Raw genomic sequence first — 12757 nt, 5'->3', positions numbered from 1 at the left:
GCTCACCTGGTTGTAAGTTTTCAGTGCCATTGTAACTTTGAATGATGGGTAAATGAATGGTCAGAAGTCAAGGACCGCCTGCACACTGAATGTACACATGTACTGGAAAGGAACTGTGATAGCAGAGGCTTTAATGCTCTCTCCCAAATACAAATAGTTAATGAATGAGGGTGGGTGCGATGGCTCAGCGGTTAAAGATGCTGAGCTTGTCAACTAGAAAGCTGACAGCCCAGGTTCAAAATCTGAGTACTGTGCAATGGGGTGAGTCCCAGATCCTGCCCACCTAGCAGTTTGAAAGCTTGCAACTGTGAGTAGATAAATAGGTACCACTTCAGTGGGAAGGTAACAGCATTCCGGGCGCCTCATCATACAGTCATGCTGGCCAAATGACTGTGGAATCGTCTTCAGACAGTACTAGTTCCCTTGGCTAAGAAATGGAGTTGAGCACCAGTCCCCTAGAGCAGAGGTCCTCAACCTTGGCGACTTTTAAGACTTGTGGACTTCAACGCCCAGCAAAGCTGGCGGAGGAATTCTGGGAGTTGAAGTCCACAAGTCTTAAAAGTTGCCAAGGTTGAGGACCCCTGCCCTAGAGTCAAACACAAATGGACGGGGGAAGCCTTTACGAATGGGAAGCTAGAGGTCCTGGCTGAAAGTGCTACTGTGCTAGTGGCAGAGTTCGGTGGAGGGGTCTGAAAATTCTGTTGGATATTCCTCTTCTTTTTGCTATCTCTTTCTGTTTTACAGCATCTATATTCATTCTGCTGTGACTGACTGGCGACGTTGCCAAGGCAAAGCACGTTTGAAAGAGGCCGTCCATTGTATTGTGTGAGTATGCAACCCTTGCCCAATGGCTGAAAGTTGAGTATCCTCAGTGGAAACTGCCTGCCTTCCCATTATAGTCAATAATCATAATCATAATAGTAAAATTGGAAGGGAGCTTGGAGGTCATCTAGTCCAACTCCCTGCTCAGGCAGGAAACCCTATACCATTTCAGACAAATGGCTGTCCAGTGTTGGAGCATTCACTGCTTCTGGAGGCAGGTTGTTCCACTGGTTAATTATTCTAACTGTCAGGAAGCGTTTCTTTAGTTCTAGGTTGCTTCTCTCCTTGGTTAGTTTCCATCCGTTGCTTCTTGTCCTGCCCTCGGGTGCTTTGGAGAATAGCTTGACTCCCTCTTATTTGTGGCAGCCCCTAGTAAAAGGTGCTAGTAAAAAGTGCCTAGTGCTAGTAAAAGGTGCCTTTGTGTTATTTTTGCCCTATATGTTACAGGCATACCCAAGGCCGCGTAGTAGCTGCCCTTGCTGATGGCTCTCTGGCTATTTTCCATCGGAACGCAGGTAGGTCCTGCCACTTGGATTCCTTTCCCCCACCCATTTCCTCCATGGTTGAGACCTTCTCCTTAATTTCTTTTTTTTTTATTGAAAAGTTTTAAAATACAGTTTTCCTTTAAAAAACCCCCCTTCCCCCTCCCTCCTCCCCCCACCACCCCCCCTCCCCCCCTCCCTCCTTCCCCCCTACCTCCCCCCCTCCCCCCCTCCCCCCCCCGACTTCCCAGAGCTAAGTACAAGGTATATATATAAAAAAAGCAATCATAAACAACCATATACTAACAACTATAAATTCTAAAATCCATCACTCTCTAGCTTATATAGGATAAAACAAACCTTAGCATTATTAAATATATATAACAAACTAAAATAGAAAAAGAAAAAAGAAAACGAAAGAAGACTTATTCGAATGCTACATAAAACTTCTTAACCCTATACTTGTTCTGGATAAACTCAATCCATTTTCTCCATTCCATAATATAACGTTCTTGCGAATGATCTTTCAAATAGGCCGAGATCTTCGCCATCTCTGCCAGGTCGGAAACCTTTAAAGTCCACTCTTCTATGGTCGGCAGTTCCTCTTTCTTCCAGTATTGGCCTATCAAAAGTCTTGCCGCCGTAATTAAGTTCAACATCAGCTTAGTGTCCACAACTGTAGCGTCTACAATTATTCCCAACAGAAAAAGTTGCGGACAAAACTTTATCCTCTGTTTAAGAATCTTCTGCATATTCCACCAGACTTTTATCCAAAAAGCCTTAACCTTCTTACATGTCCACCATATGTGAAAGTATGTTGCATCTTCCTCACCACACCTCCAACATTTAGGCTGATAATTCGGATACATACTTGCAAGCTTTTTAGGATCTAGATGCCATCTATAAAACATTTTGTAAAAATTCTCTCTTAGATTTTGAGCTTGAGTAAATTTTACGTTCCTCACCCAAATCTTTTCCCACGTGTCCATTGAGATAACTTCCTGGATGTTTTGGGCCCATTTTATCATACAATCCTTAACAAGCTCTGTTTCTGAGTCAATCTCTATCAATGCAAGATATATCCGTTTAATATGTGCTGATCCCTGATTTCTAATCTGCTTTATCAAGTTTTCATCAGTCATTGTAAATCCATTTTTCTGGTCTTCTTTCCACCTGGCCTGTAGTTGAATATATTGAAACCAAGTTTGAACAACCTTCTCTTCTCGCAAGAGGCTATATGATTTCAAACACCAAACATTCCTTTCGAAATTTAAAATCTCCTTGTACGTAGTCACGTCATGTTTGAAACCAGCATGTATATTTTCTATTGCGTGTTTTGGAATTGCCCACAATGGTATCTTGCTGCTTAGCTTATGTCTATACTTCTTCCAAACTCTCAGCAATGCCTGTCTTAAGATATGAATCCTAAACACAGTATCTACCTTCTTATCATACAACAAATATGCATGCCAGCCAAACAACAAGTCATGGCCCTCAAGATTTAATAACCTCAATTGCGTCAAATTAATCCAATCACTTATTCCTACTAATGCAGCAGCTTCATAATATAATTTAAAATTAGGCAATTTAAGGCCACCTCTCTCACGAGTATCCTGCATAATCTTAAGTTTAACTCGTGGCTTTTTCCCTGCCCACACAAATTTATTGATACCACGCTGCCATTCCTCCAAATTAGAATCTTTCTTAAGAATCGGTATCATTTGAAATAAAAATAAAAATTTGGGCAGGACATTCATTTTCACTGCTGCAATCCGTCCCAACAAAGACAATTGCAATTTTTGCCAACTCTCCAATTCTTTTTGAATTTTCCCCCATAGTTTTTCATAATTATTTTTATATAGCTTTGTATTAGAGGGCGACAAAATCACCCCCAGATATTTAACCCTCTTAACAATCTCAAATCCAGTTAATCCTTCTAAGAGAGCCTTCTGTGAAATTGTCATATTTCTAGCCAAAATTTTAGTTTTCTGTGTATTTACTTTAAATCCAGAAACCTTCCCATATTGCGTTATTATCTCCATCAGGTCCACAACAGAGTTCTCTGGCTGGGTCACTGTAACAACCAGATCATCTGCAAATGCTCTCAATCTATAATCCTGATCTCCAACTTGTATCCCCTTAATTTTTTCCGAGCTCCGAATCTTAGCCAATAGTATCTCTAATGTTAACACAAATAACAAGGGCGATAACGGACACCCTTGCCTTGTGCCCTTCTCAATATTACATACTGCCGTCAGGCTATTGTTAACTATAATGCGGGCAGATTGTTTTTGATATAATGCCCTAATCGGCTGTAAAAAATTTTCCCCAAAATCCATTTTATCTAAAACTTTCAACAAAAATTGCCAATTCAATTGATCAAAGGCCTTTTCAGCATCTAAAAAGATTAGCGCTGCAGAGATCTGGTTGTGCCTTTCCAAAAACTCTAACACATCAACTATATGTCTCACATTATTTTTCATTTGTCTACCACTAATAAACCCCGTTTGATCACCATGAATCACCTGTTGCAGAACCCTCATCAGTCTATTAGCCAAAACCTTAGCAAATATCTTATAATCTGTATTTAAAAGCGATATCGGTCTATAATTTTTAACTTGAGTAGCATCCTGGTCTTCCTTCGGAATCAAAGAGATAAAAGCTGTTTTCCAAGACGGTGGCACCTTTCCCCCCCTCTGAATTGTCTGAAACAGTTCCTTTAACGGCTTTATCATCTCAAATTGTAAATTTTTATAGTAGGCCGCAGTCAAGCCATCCGTGCCTGGCGCTTTATCCACCTTCAGTTCTTTAATTGCTGTAAGAATTTCTTCTTCTGTAATCAATTGATTAATCCCCTCTTTTTGTACTTGCGTAAGAACTGGGATGCTAGCATTCTCCAGATATATATCGATATCTTTTACATTAATTTCCTCTTTAGTATATAATTTCGAGTAAAAATCCACAAAAGCATCCTTAATAAGATTCTGTTGAAACACAACCCTACCTTTATACTCAATCTTGTCTATATTAGAGGCCCTTTGTTTCTTCCTCAGTCTATAAGCTAACCATCTGCCTGGTTTATTGGCGTTGCAAAAAGTATTGTGCCTAGCAAACCGCAGATTGGTTGCCACTTGATCTGCCATTAATTTATCAAATTGTCCTCTTAGCAGTCTAATAGCCTCCTTAAGCTTCACATCCTCTGGATTCAAAATCAAAGCCTTTTCTTTTTCCTTTATTTCATTCTCCAGTTCTTTCCTTCTAGATTCCACTGCACGTCTATGTCTATTATTCATATATATCAACACCCCTCTCATATAGGCCTTGCTAGCATCCCAAACCATGTCCATAGAGGTACCTTTATTCATATTAATCTCAAAAAAATCCTTCATCCTCTGTTTACATTCTTCCACATTTCTCTGATTTCTAAACAAATTCTCATTTACACGCCACGAGCGCCTGTCTCTTTTCTCCTTATCAATCTCCAACCAAACTGGACTGTGGTCAGAAATAGTTCTTGCACAAATCTTCACCTTTTTAGTTCTCAAAAAAAATCATTAGTCAACAAAATAAAATCAATCCTCGAAAAAGATTGGTGTCTATCAGAATAAAAAGTATAATCCTTCTCCTGTAAGTGTCTCTCACGCCAAATATCTCGCAATTCCAGGTCATCCTTCATTTCAAAAAAAGATTTAGGCAGTCTAGCATGACTTGGAATGCGCTTAAAAGCTCCAGCCTTGTCCAACTGTACATCCAAAACACCATTCCAGTCTCCCATAAAAATAAAAGATTTATAATCCAACTGGGTAAGCTTTGTGTGGAGTAAGCTAAAAAAAATCAGCTTGTTGTTGGTTAGGTGCATATAATCCAACTAAAAGCGTCTTTTTACCTTCTAACAACAGCTCAATCATAACATATCTTCCATGTTTATCTGCTTCAATTAAGTCTGCTGTTAAGGCACTTTTAACATAAACAACCACTCCATTTTTCTTATTCTCTGCAGAGGCAACAAATTGCGTACCCAGTCTCGAGTTCAATAAATGCTTTTGATCCAGAAGTCTAATATGCGTTTCTTGCAAACATATAACATCTATCTTAAATTGTTTTAAATATTGAAAAACTTTCTTCCTCTTCTGCGGTGAATTTAGTCCATTAACATTCCAGGTTAAAAATTTAGTTGCCATGCATATCCTCCCAAAGCTCTTGGAGCACAGCTTTGATAGGACTAAGTTCTTTAGGCCGTGCTCCTCCCACAGCTTGACTATATGTACGTTGTGAAGAATCTGAAGACTTTTGCTGATCTTGTTCTTTTATTTTCTTTGCTCGTTTTAAAGCAGCACGCGTTACTCTTTGCTCTCTAGGATCATCCAGAGAAGTTGTAACTTGATCTCCTCCAACACCACTTTCCTCTGTTTCATCCTCTTGATGTTCTCCTTCTCCCGATCCCTTTCCAGCTTCCAGAAGTGTTAATGGGGTTGCTTTTAAGACATTATTGTAGAAATCATGCGCTTGCTTCACAGTAATCAGCCGATACCTTTTACCTTCATGCATCACCATCAGCCCATCTGGAATCTCCCATCTGAACCTTATATCTCTTTGCTTGAGCTCATGCACGAGAAATGTATAGTCCTTCCTTCCCCTTAAAATCCTTGGAGGAATTTCTTTTAAAACCAAGACTTCTTGTTCAGCAATCACCACTTTAGCATCATAGGCAGCTTGTATAACTTGATCTCTAATCTCTCTTTTAGCAAAATAAACCACCACATCTCTAGGCAATTTTCTCTGTCTGGCAATCCATGAGTTCACCCGAAACACTTTATCCATAGCTGCTCTTATTTCAGATGCTGGCTGCTTTAATACCACTTCAAGAGCCTCAGAAATCAGCTGCTTTAAATCTTCTTTAATATTCTCTTTTAAACCTCTGACTCTGACAGCAAACTGCATCTGGTAATATTGGGCTAGACTTAACTCCCTTTCCACTTTTTCTCTTGCATTTTCATTCTCCCGTGCTTTTACTTCTAATATAGCATTCCTTTGAGCCAGATCATCCATTTTTTCATCTAATTCTTCCACACATCCCGCCACTTTATGCACTGAAGACAAAATGTCTACCTTCATCACGCTGAACTTCTGTTCCATCCTCTCTTCCATTCTCTCCTCCAATTTCTCCAATTTCTCCTCCATCTGTGCGAATTTATCACCCATTGATTGATTGATTGATTCCAAAAGTTTATCCAAAGCATCTCGTAAATCCTTGGATGTCAGCACTTCAGGAGGGTGTAATGCCTGTAGTGATGATTGTTGCACCGGCGAAGATCCACCGCTCCGAAGAGTTTTAGGGGGAGGTTTCGCCGCCATCTTTTAGTCCTCAGTTATGACGCACTTTCACTTAAAGTTTAAAAAGTCCAAAAAGCTAGAGAGTATAGTAAAATAATCCTCTTGACCATTACCTCTTGTACCGCTCTGCCTGCTCCTTTAAATCATAGTCCTTTCTTCAGGCAGGGATGGTTCGCAGACGCCTGGCTCTGCTCCAAGAAGTTCGGAGCAGAGACGCCGGCCAGCTGGGAGCAACCCAGGCTTCGGGGGAGTTCAATCCTTCAGCCGCCCAAGCTCCAAGCTCAGGCGGCCCCGGAGAACTCTACCCCTACCTGGGGCCTCACCCCCTCCTCTTCTCCCGAGGAGGGGGCTTCAATTTCGCCCGAACAGCTGATCGGCGCTGTTTCGGGCGAAAAAACAAACAGCTGAGCCGCGGGCAGCCCGGGAAGGCTGTCTTCGGCGCCGCGCCGCCACCGGAAGTCCCCCTTTAATTTCTTGATGAGAGAGAATGCATAGAGGCTAGGAAACTGACAGAAGGATAAACAGTCATAAATAATCAAGAGACATAATGTCAGTCAATTGACAGCTTGTCTTATTACCGCAACAGCAGTAAAGCCGAGGTAGCAAGAAATCTGGGAAGAAGCATTTCCAAGAGATTCTGCCTTAAACAAACTCATTGTAAACCAGGATTTGAAATGCTTGCAGGTTCCAAGATTCTATAATTACCCAAAGACTAGCATTAAAGATACCTTACTGAAGTCTGTGTACAGTAGTGGCCAAAATTGTGGAAACGTTTTGGGAAAAGTGTATTTTTGAGGTTTGATGGCTAATAACACCACTTTTTTTGAGTAGTACCATAAAATTATATACCAATGGAACGATACTTTAATCAAGAATGTAATGCAACAAAGTTTGTTCAATTATTTGTACTGTATTCTATGAAACGTTATAGCCAAATAACCAGAAAAAGGAAACACAACTTGCTTAGGTTGATATCAGGTGGCCAATGAGCATGAGTGTTTAGAGAGCCAATCAGGTGTCATCTTGTTTTGGCAAGTTAGGACTCAGTTATTGATATCATGTATTGAAGATGTCATGTATTAAGGGACGCGTTGGCTCAGTGGGTTAGGACGCTGAGCTTGTCGATCAGCAGGTTGGCAGTTTGGCGGGTCGAATCCCGAGTGCCGCGTAACAGAGTGAGCACCTGTTACTCGTCCCAGCTTCTGCAAACCTAGCAGTTCGAAAGCACATAAAAATGCAAGTAGAAAAATAGGGACCACTACGGTGGGAAGGTAACAGCGTTCTGTGCGCCTTTGGCGTCTAGTCATGCCGGCCACATGACCACGGAGACGTTCTTGGACAAGCGCTGGCTCTTCGGCTTTGAAACGGAGATGAGCACCGGCCCCTAGAGTCGGAAATGACTAGCACGCATGTGTGGGGGAACCTTTACCTTTACCTATTGAAGATGAGAGGAGGACATTTGTCAGTGTGTTATGTGATCGCTATGAAGTTGGTTGGTTTTTTTTTCCCCTTTCATTTAGTGAGCTTGTAAAACGTAATAAAACTAAAGTAATGGTGCAAAGAGTTGACTGCCCAGAAAGTGAGGTAAAATAGAATTATTAAGTGAACAAGGCTACAGTTACAAAGAAATTAGAAGAAAAATTGGTGGAAACTTAACCAAAGGTGGCATTTCTACTGTACACTTTTCCCAAAAGGTTTCCACAATTTTGGCCACTACTGTAGATGTTGCTTCCTTGATTTTGCCCAGCTTATGTGGGACTTGACACTTATTTCATTTACTTATTTATTAAACTTATATGCTGCCCATCTCACAGTTCAAGGTGACTTTGGGCGGCTTACAGTATAATAACTCAGTCTTTTCTTAGATCGCAACTGGGATCTGCACTCCCCACGCCTGGTTGAGTTGGGAAGGCCACGGCGCTCCATTCGTTGCATCATCCCTGTGTTGAATTGGCTCTGGTGCGGTTACGGAAATCGAATCTACCTGCTGGATCCTCGGACCGCTCGCATTCAGGTGAGCCTGCTGAGACATGAGGCCATTACTGGAAGCTGTGGAAACCCAGGTGTTGTACAGTGGAAAACTCAGATGGGGCTGGAACAGATTGAGGTCACAGGAATCCACTCCATCCAGTGTCATGGTTCCGACAGATGAAACTGTTCAAAAGAACTTCGAGGCATTGTTTACCTTAAAGAATCTTTTATTTGAGTAGCATAATATCGGTACTGCCTAATCGGAAGCCAATAACTGAATTCCCCTCCCTTGGGCACATAGTATCAAAGTACAATTCCCTCCTCCAATTGACAGTCATAAATCAAATTCCCCAATTAGCTTGAAGCGTGGGTTTCCTCTCCAACTCTCCATCCCGCCAATTCTTTATCAGCTCTGGGCTCAATAACCTTGATTCTCATGCTACGTTTTGTGTTGTTGTGTCTAGCTAGAGTCTCATTCACATTCCTCCTCCCCCCCCCCAACATCATCTAACTCTAAAAGTGAAAGGGAAAAAGATGGCTACATTTCCATCTGTTATCAATGCAAAACATCCGATGTTAGCAGCGTTGACATCCACATTCTTAGTAGAATTGTGATCACATGAGCATGGGCATGCCGCAGCGGTCATTAATGTGAAAAACAGTCATTAGTCACTTTTTTCAGTGCCTCCTTTATAACTTCGAAGGGTCACTAAACTGACTGATTGTAAGCCGAGGACCACCTGTATTCAAAAGAGTCCTCGCCCAGCCCACAGGCCAAAGACTCCCTCCATCCACGCCAGAGAAAATTGGCATGCCTGTCATTTGGATCTTGCTCCCTTGCCACCAATTTCTTTTCCTTCCTTCCAGCGATACTTTGAAGTGACTTCGCACCCTGAAAGCCATGTCCGGCACATGGCAGCAGCTGGTGGTGGCATCTGGGTTTCAGTCCGTCTGGAGACCATTCTGCGCCTTCTCCACGCAGAAACGGGGCAGCCACTGCAGGAGGTAGAACTGGAGCCCTTCGTCAGCCGCACGTTTGGTGAGTGGCTGTAGGAAAAGGAAAGACAGAACCTGAGGGTGGGGTTAAAAGAGGGACCAGCCTAGAATCTCTATGTAGCCATAAGTGAACTAAGTCCAAGTTCCCTTGAATTCCATTGACCCTTATCTAACTCCAAACAGGTGATAAGTGTTAGTTCAGAAGATTCCTGTGCATAGGCATGATTAGCAAGAAATCAGTTTAACTGGACCTTCAGGTGGACTTGTTCTGTTGTGGCTGACTGTGTCAGGAACCAGAGGGCACCAAGAGGCAGGATCTTGGATATTGCAGCACATGCTGGCTGGGGAATTCTGGGAGTTGAAGTCCACACCTCTTAAAAGTTGAGGTTGAGAAACCCCGTGAAAGGGTGGGAAGGAGTAAATTAGGCAGGACCTGATCTGCAAGCTGCTCTGGTTGCTGGAAGAATATGCAGCACTGGAGGGTTGTTGAAGGATTAGAATTTTTATAGAAAGCTCCTTCACTATTGTGGACTCTTATTTCTCAGATCATCTGTTGTAGATGGAATTCCCGGACCAGGATTAGGTCCTTCGAATGTCGCAGAAGGACAGCTCCCAGCATCTCTTCTTGTGGCCCAAATTGGCTGGGGCTGTTGGAAAGTGTAATTTAGCAATACTTGGAGAGGCGCAAGTTGCCTATATCAGAGGTCCCCAACCTTTTGGGCACCAGGAACCGGTTATGTGGGGAGAGTTTTCCCCCGGACCGGAGGGAGCGTGGTTTTGTGTGCTGCCTGCATCCCGCGGATGGGGCTTTGCTTGTTTGTGCGGACCGGTTGCTGGCATGCCGCGGCTCAGTACCAGTCCACGGACCGAGGGGTTGGGGAACCCTGGCCTATATCCATTGTCATAAATGTCATAAATGATGTGTGGATCTAGACAGGAGATCTAGAGGTTTGAGATGCCCAGAGTTATTGGGAAACAGATGGCACATAAATGTAGAAGATGAAGATGGAAGGGGAGGAGGAGGAGGAGGAGAAGAGAAAGAAAAAAAATAGAGAAAAAGAGAAAAAGAAATCTTGAATGGTCTTCTCCAACTTGGTGCTCAGGTTGGGGCCCATAGCCTCCAGAATTCTCAGTCATCATGACGGGGATAATGTGCCTCAGCACCTCTGAGCGTTCCTTGGTGCTCTCTGCGCTTGGTTGCTTTCTTGCAGTTGTTTTATTAACCAAACTAGGTAAGATCCTCAGTGCTAGTCTGTCAAATATATACAAGCTCACCCTTGCTTTCTCTTCCTCATCCTCCAGGGCCCAGCAGTGTTAGCTTGGCCTTGAACATCTCAGCTCTTGCTGCTTTTGGAAAGCGGCTGTGGGTTGGCACATCCGGTGGCACCATTATATCTGTGCCTTTTGTCTCCGGTAAGCGAATACGTCTCCTTCTGGTTGTGGGGAAAATTCACAGCTGGGCGTATTTAGTTCTGAGATGGTTTTTCCTTTTTCCCTGCAGAATTTTCCACAAGCTTGAAGACTTCTCCCTCTTTTGGTATCCCTTATTGTGCTATGGAGCAAGCCCAGATCAGCTACCATGGGCACCGTGATGCTGTCCGTTTCTTTGTCTCTGTCCCAGGTAGTCTGCAAGAAACGTTTGGAAAACCATTTCTTGATTTTTCAGAAAGGGCCGCCCGTGTCCATGACAGTTGAGCAAAATATGACGAGTTTCTTCCCTGAGATGTTTACAGATTTTCCTGGCGTGGGAGAAACAACAGAGGAGGAGGAAGGAAGCGGGGGTTGTGATAAACAAGGCACTCCTGTCAGCATCTTGGCTGGGAATTTTTGGAAGTTGAGACCAAGTGTAGGCAGAAAATGCTAAATTCAGTGAGATGGGAGCCATGTATTTTTAAAGTTTAAATGAACAAAAAATAGAGCGGAACCTTTAAAATAGTAGCTGTGTTTAAAATGGACTGAGTGAAACTTCAGTGGCTGACTGATATAATGTCCTGCCTCGCAGGGCAGTGAGTTGTGCCTTTAACCAGTGTGAGCAAAGGGTGTAGATTCTGTGCCAAAAAAAATCTGGCTTTTGTGCCAATTGAAAAAAGGGCGGCATTCTGATTTTCTACAATTCTGATTCACGGGTGGGGCAGCAAGAAATAGGATTCTAAACTGCAGCTTTCTTTCTTTCTTTCTTTCTTTCTTTCTTTCTTTCTTTCTTTCTTTCTTTCTTTCTTTCTTTCTTTCTTTCTTTCTTTCTTTCTTTCTTTCTTTCTTTCTTTCTTTCTTTCTTTCTTTCTTACCATGTACTTCAGGGGTGTCAAACTGCTGGCCCACGGGCCGGACGCGTCGCAACAAAACCGTGCCCACCCCATTGCCGGCGATGGGGAAAAAGCTCTGATACGTCGCGCGTTTGACATGTCTCACGTGACGTCACATTTGACATGTCTCACATGTCTCACATGACGTCTCGCTCACGTGACATCGCGGGTTTGACATGTCTGATGTACTTGATTTGTTTATTTTGGGCACATCTGTTGCCGTGTATTTAACAAATGGTCAGATTGGCAGAGGCAACCAGAAAGTCCATATTGGTTAATTTGTAGCCAGTTTTTTTATTTTATTTTTTTGCCTTCTGCTTGGAAGAAATCTAATTTGCCACATGGTGAATAGCATGCATTTCCACACTGGTTGCAGAGAAGGTAATCCTCCCCTGGGACTCTATGAAAGTGCAAGTTAATACTATATTTTTCTGGCTAATAATGTTTAATGGCCTTATTTATCGAATAGTTTTGATATACTACCTTCATTAGCTTTTATTCCAGGGTTATTCACAATACAAGTAAAAAAAACACACACTAAAAAAGCTAAAATCAATAAAGCATCTAGCCTAAATAACAATTAGAAGGAGCAGGGTGAAGCAATTCATTTTCAGTTTAGGTTTTAGTTCCCCTCGTTGCCTAAAATGCCACTCATTAAAATAAATAGGAAAAAAATAAGTTAGCCAAAGCTCTAAAAGGCAAGGTGAGTGGGTACCTTATTTGTTTATTTGGTCATACACCGAAAGACAATTTATCCTATCATACAGTAAAAACACAGTTTTAATAAAAGAAAGACATAGGTACCATAGATCATATAAATAGATAAAACATCAGATAAAGAAATGGTAA

General features: G+C 42.3%; 1 protein-coding gene across 1 annotated transcript in view; it reads left to right on the top strand.

The window, feature by feature from the left end:
• Positions 1-12757, top strand: part of LOC308677345 (C-Jun-amino-terminal kinase-interacting protein 4-like) — a 50172-nt gene that overhangs the window by 33201 nt on the left and 4214 nt on the right. The window contains exons 20-25 of the mRNA XM_081343615.1: positions 745-825; positions 1270-1337; positions 8504-8652; positions 9477-9648; positions 10908-11018; positions 11107-11226. Of these exons, the coding sequence (XP_081199741.1) occupies positions 745-825; positions 1270-1337; positions 8504-8652; positions 9477-9648; positions 10908-11018; positions 11107-11226 (701 nt within the window). The remainder of the gene's footprint in view (positions 1-744; positions 826-1269; positions 1338-8503; positions 8653-9476; positions 9649-10907; positions 11019-11106; positions 11227-12757) is intronic.

The sequence above is a fragment of the Vipera berus genome, assembly GCF_964194415.1.
Source record: "Vipera berus genome assembly, chromosome: Z".
Taxonomy (NCBI): Eukaryota; Metazoa; Chordata; class Lepidosauria; order Squamata; family Viperidae; genus Vipera; species Vipera berus.
The sequence above is the reverse complement of the archived record's forward strand: the minus strand, read 5'-3'. Positions and strand labels throughout refer to the sequence as shown.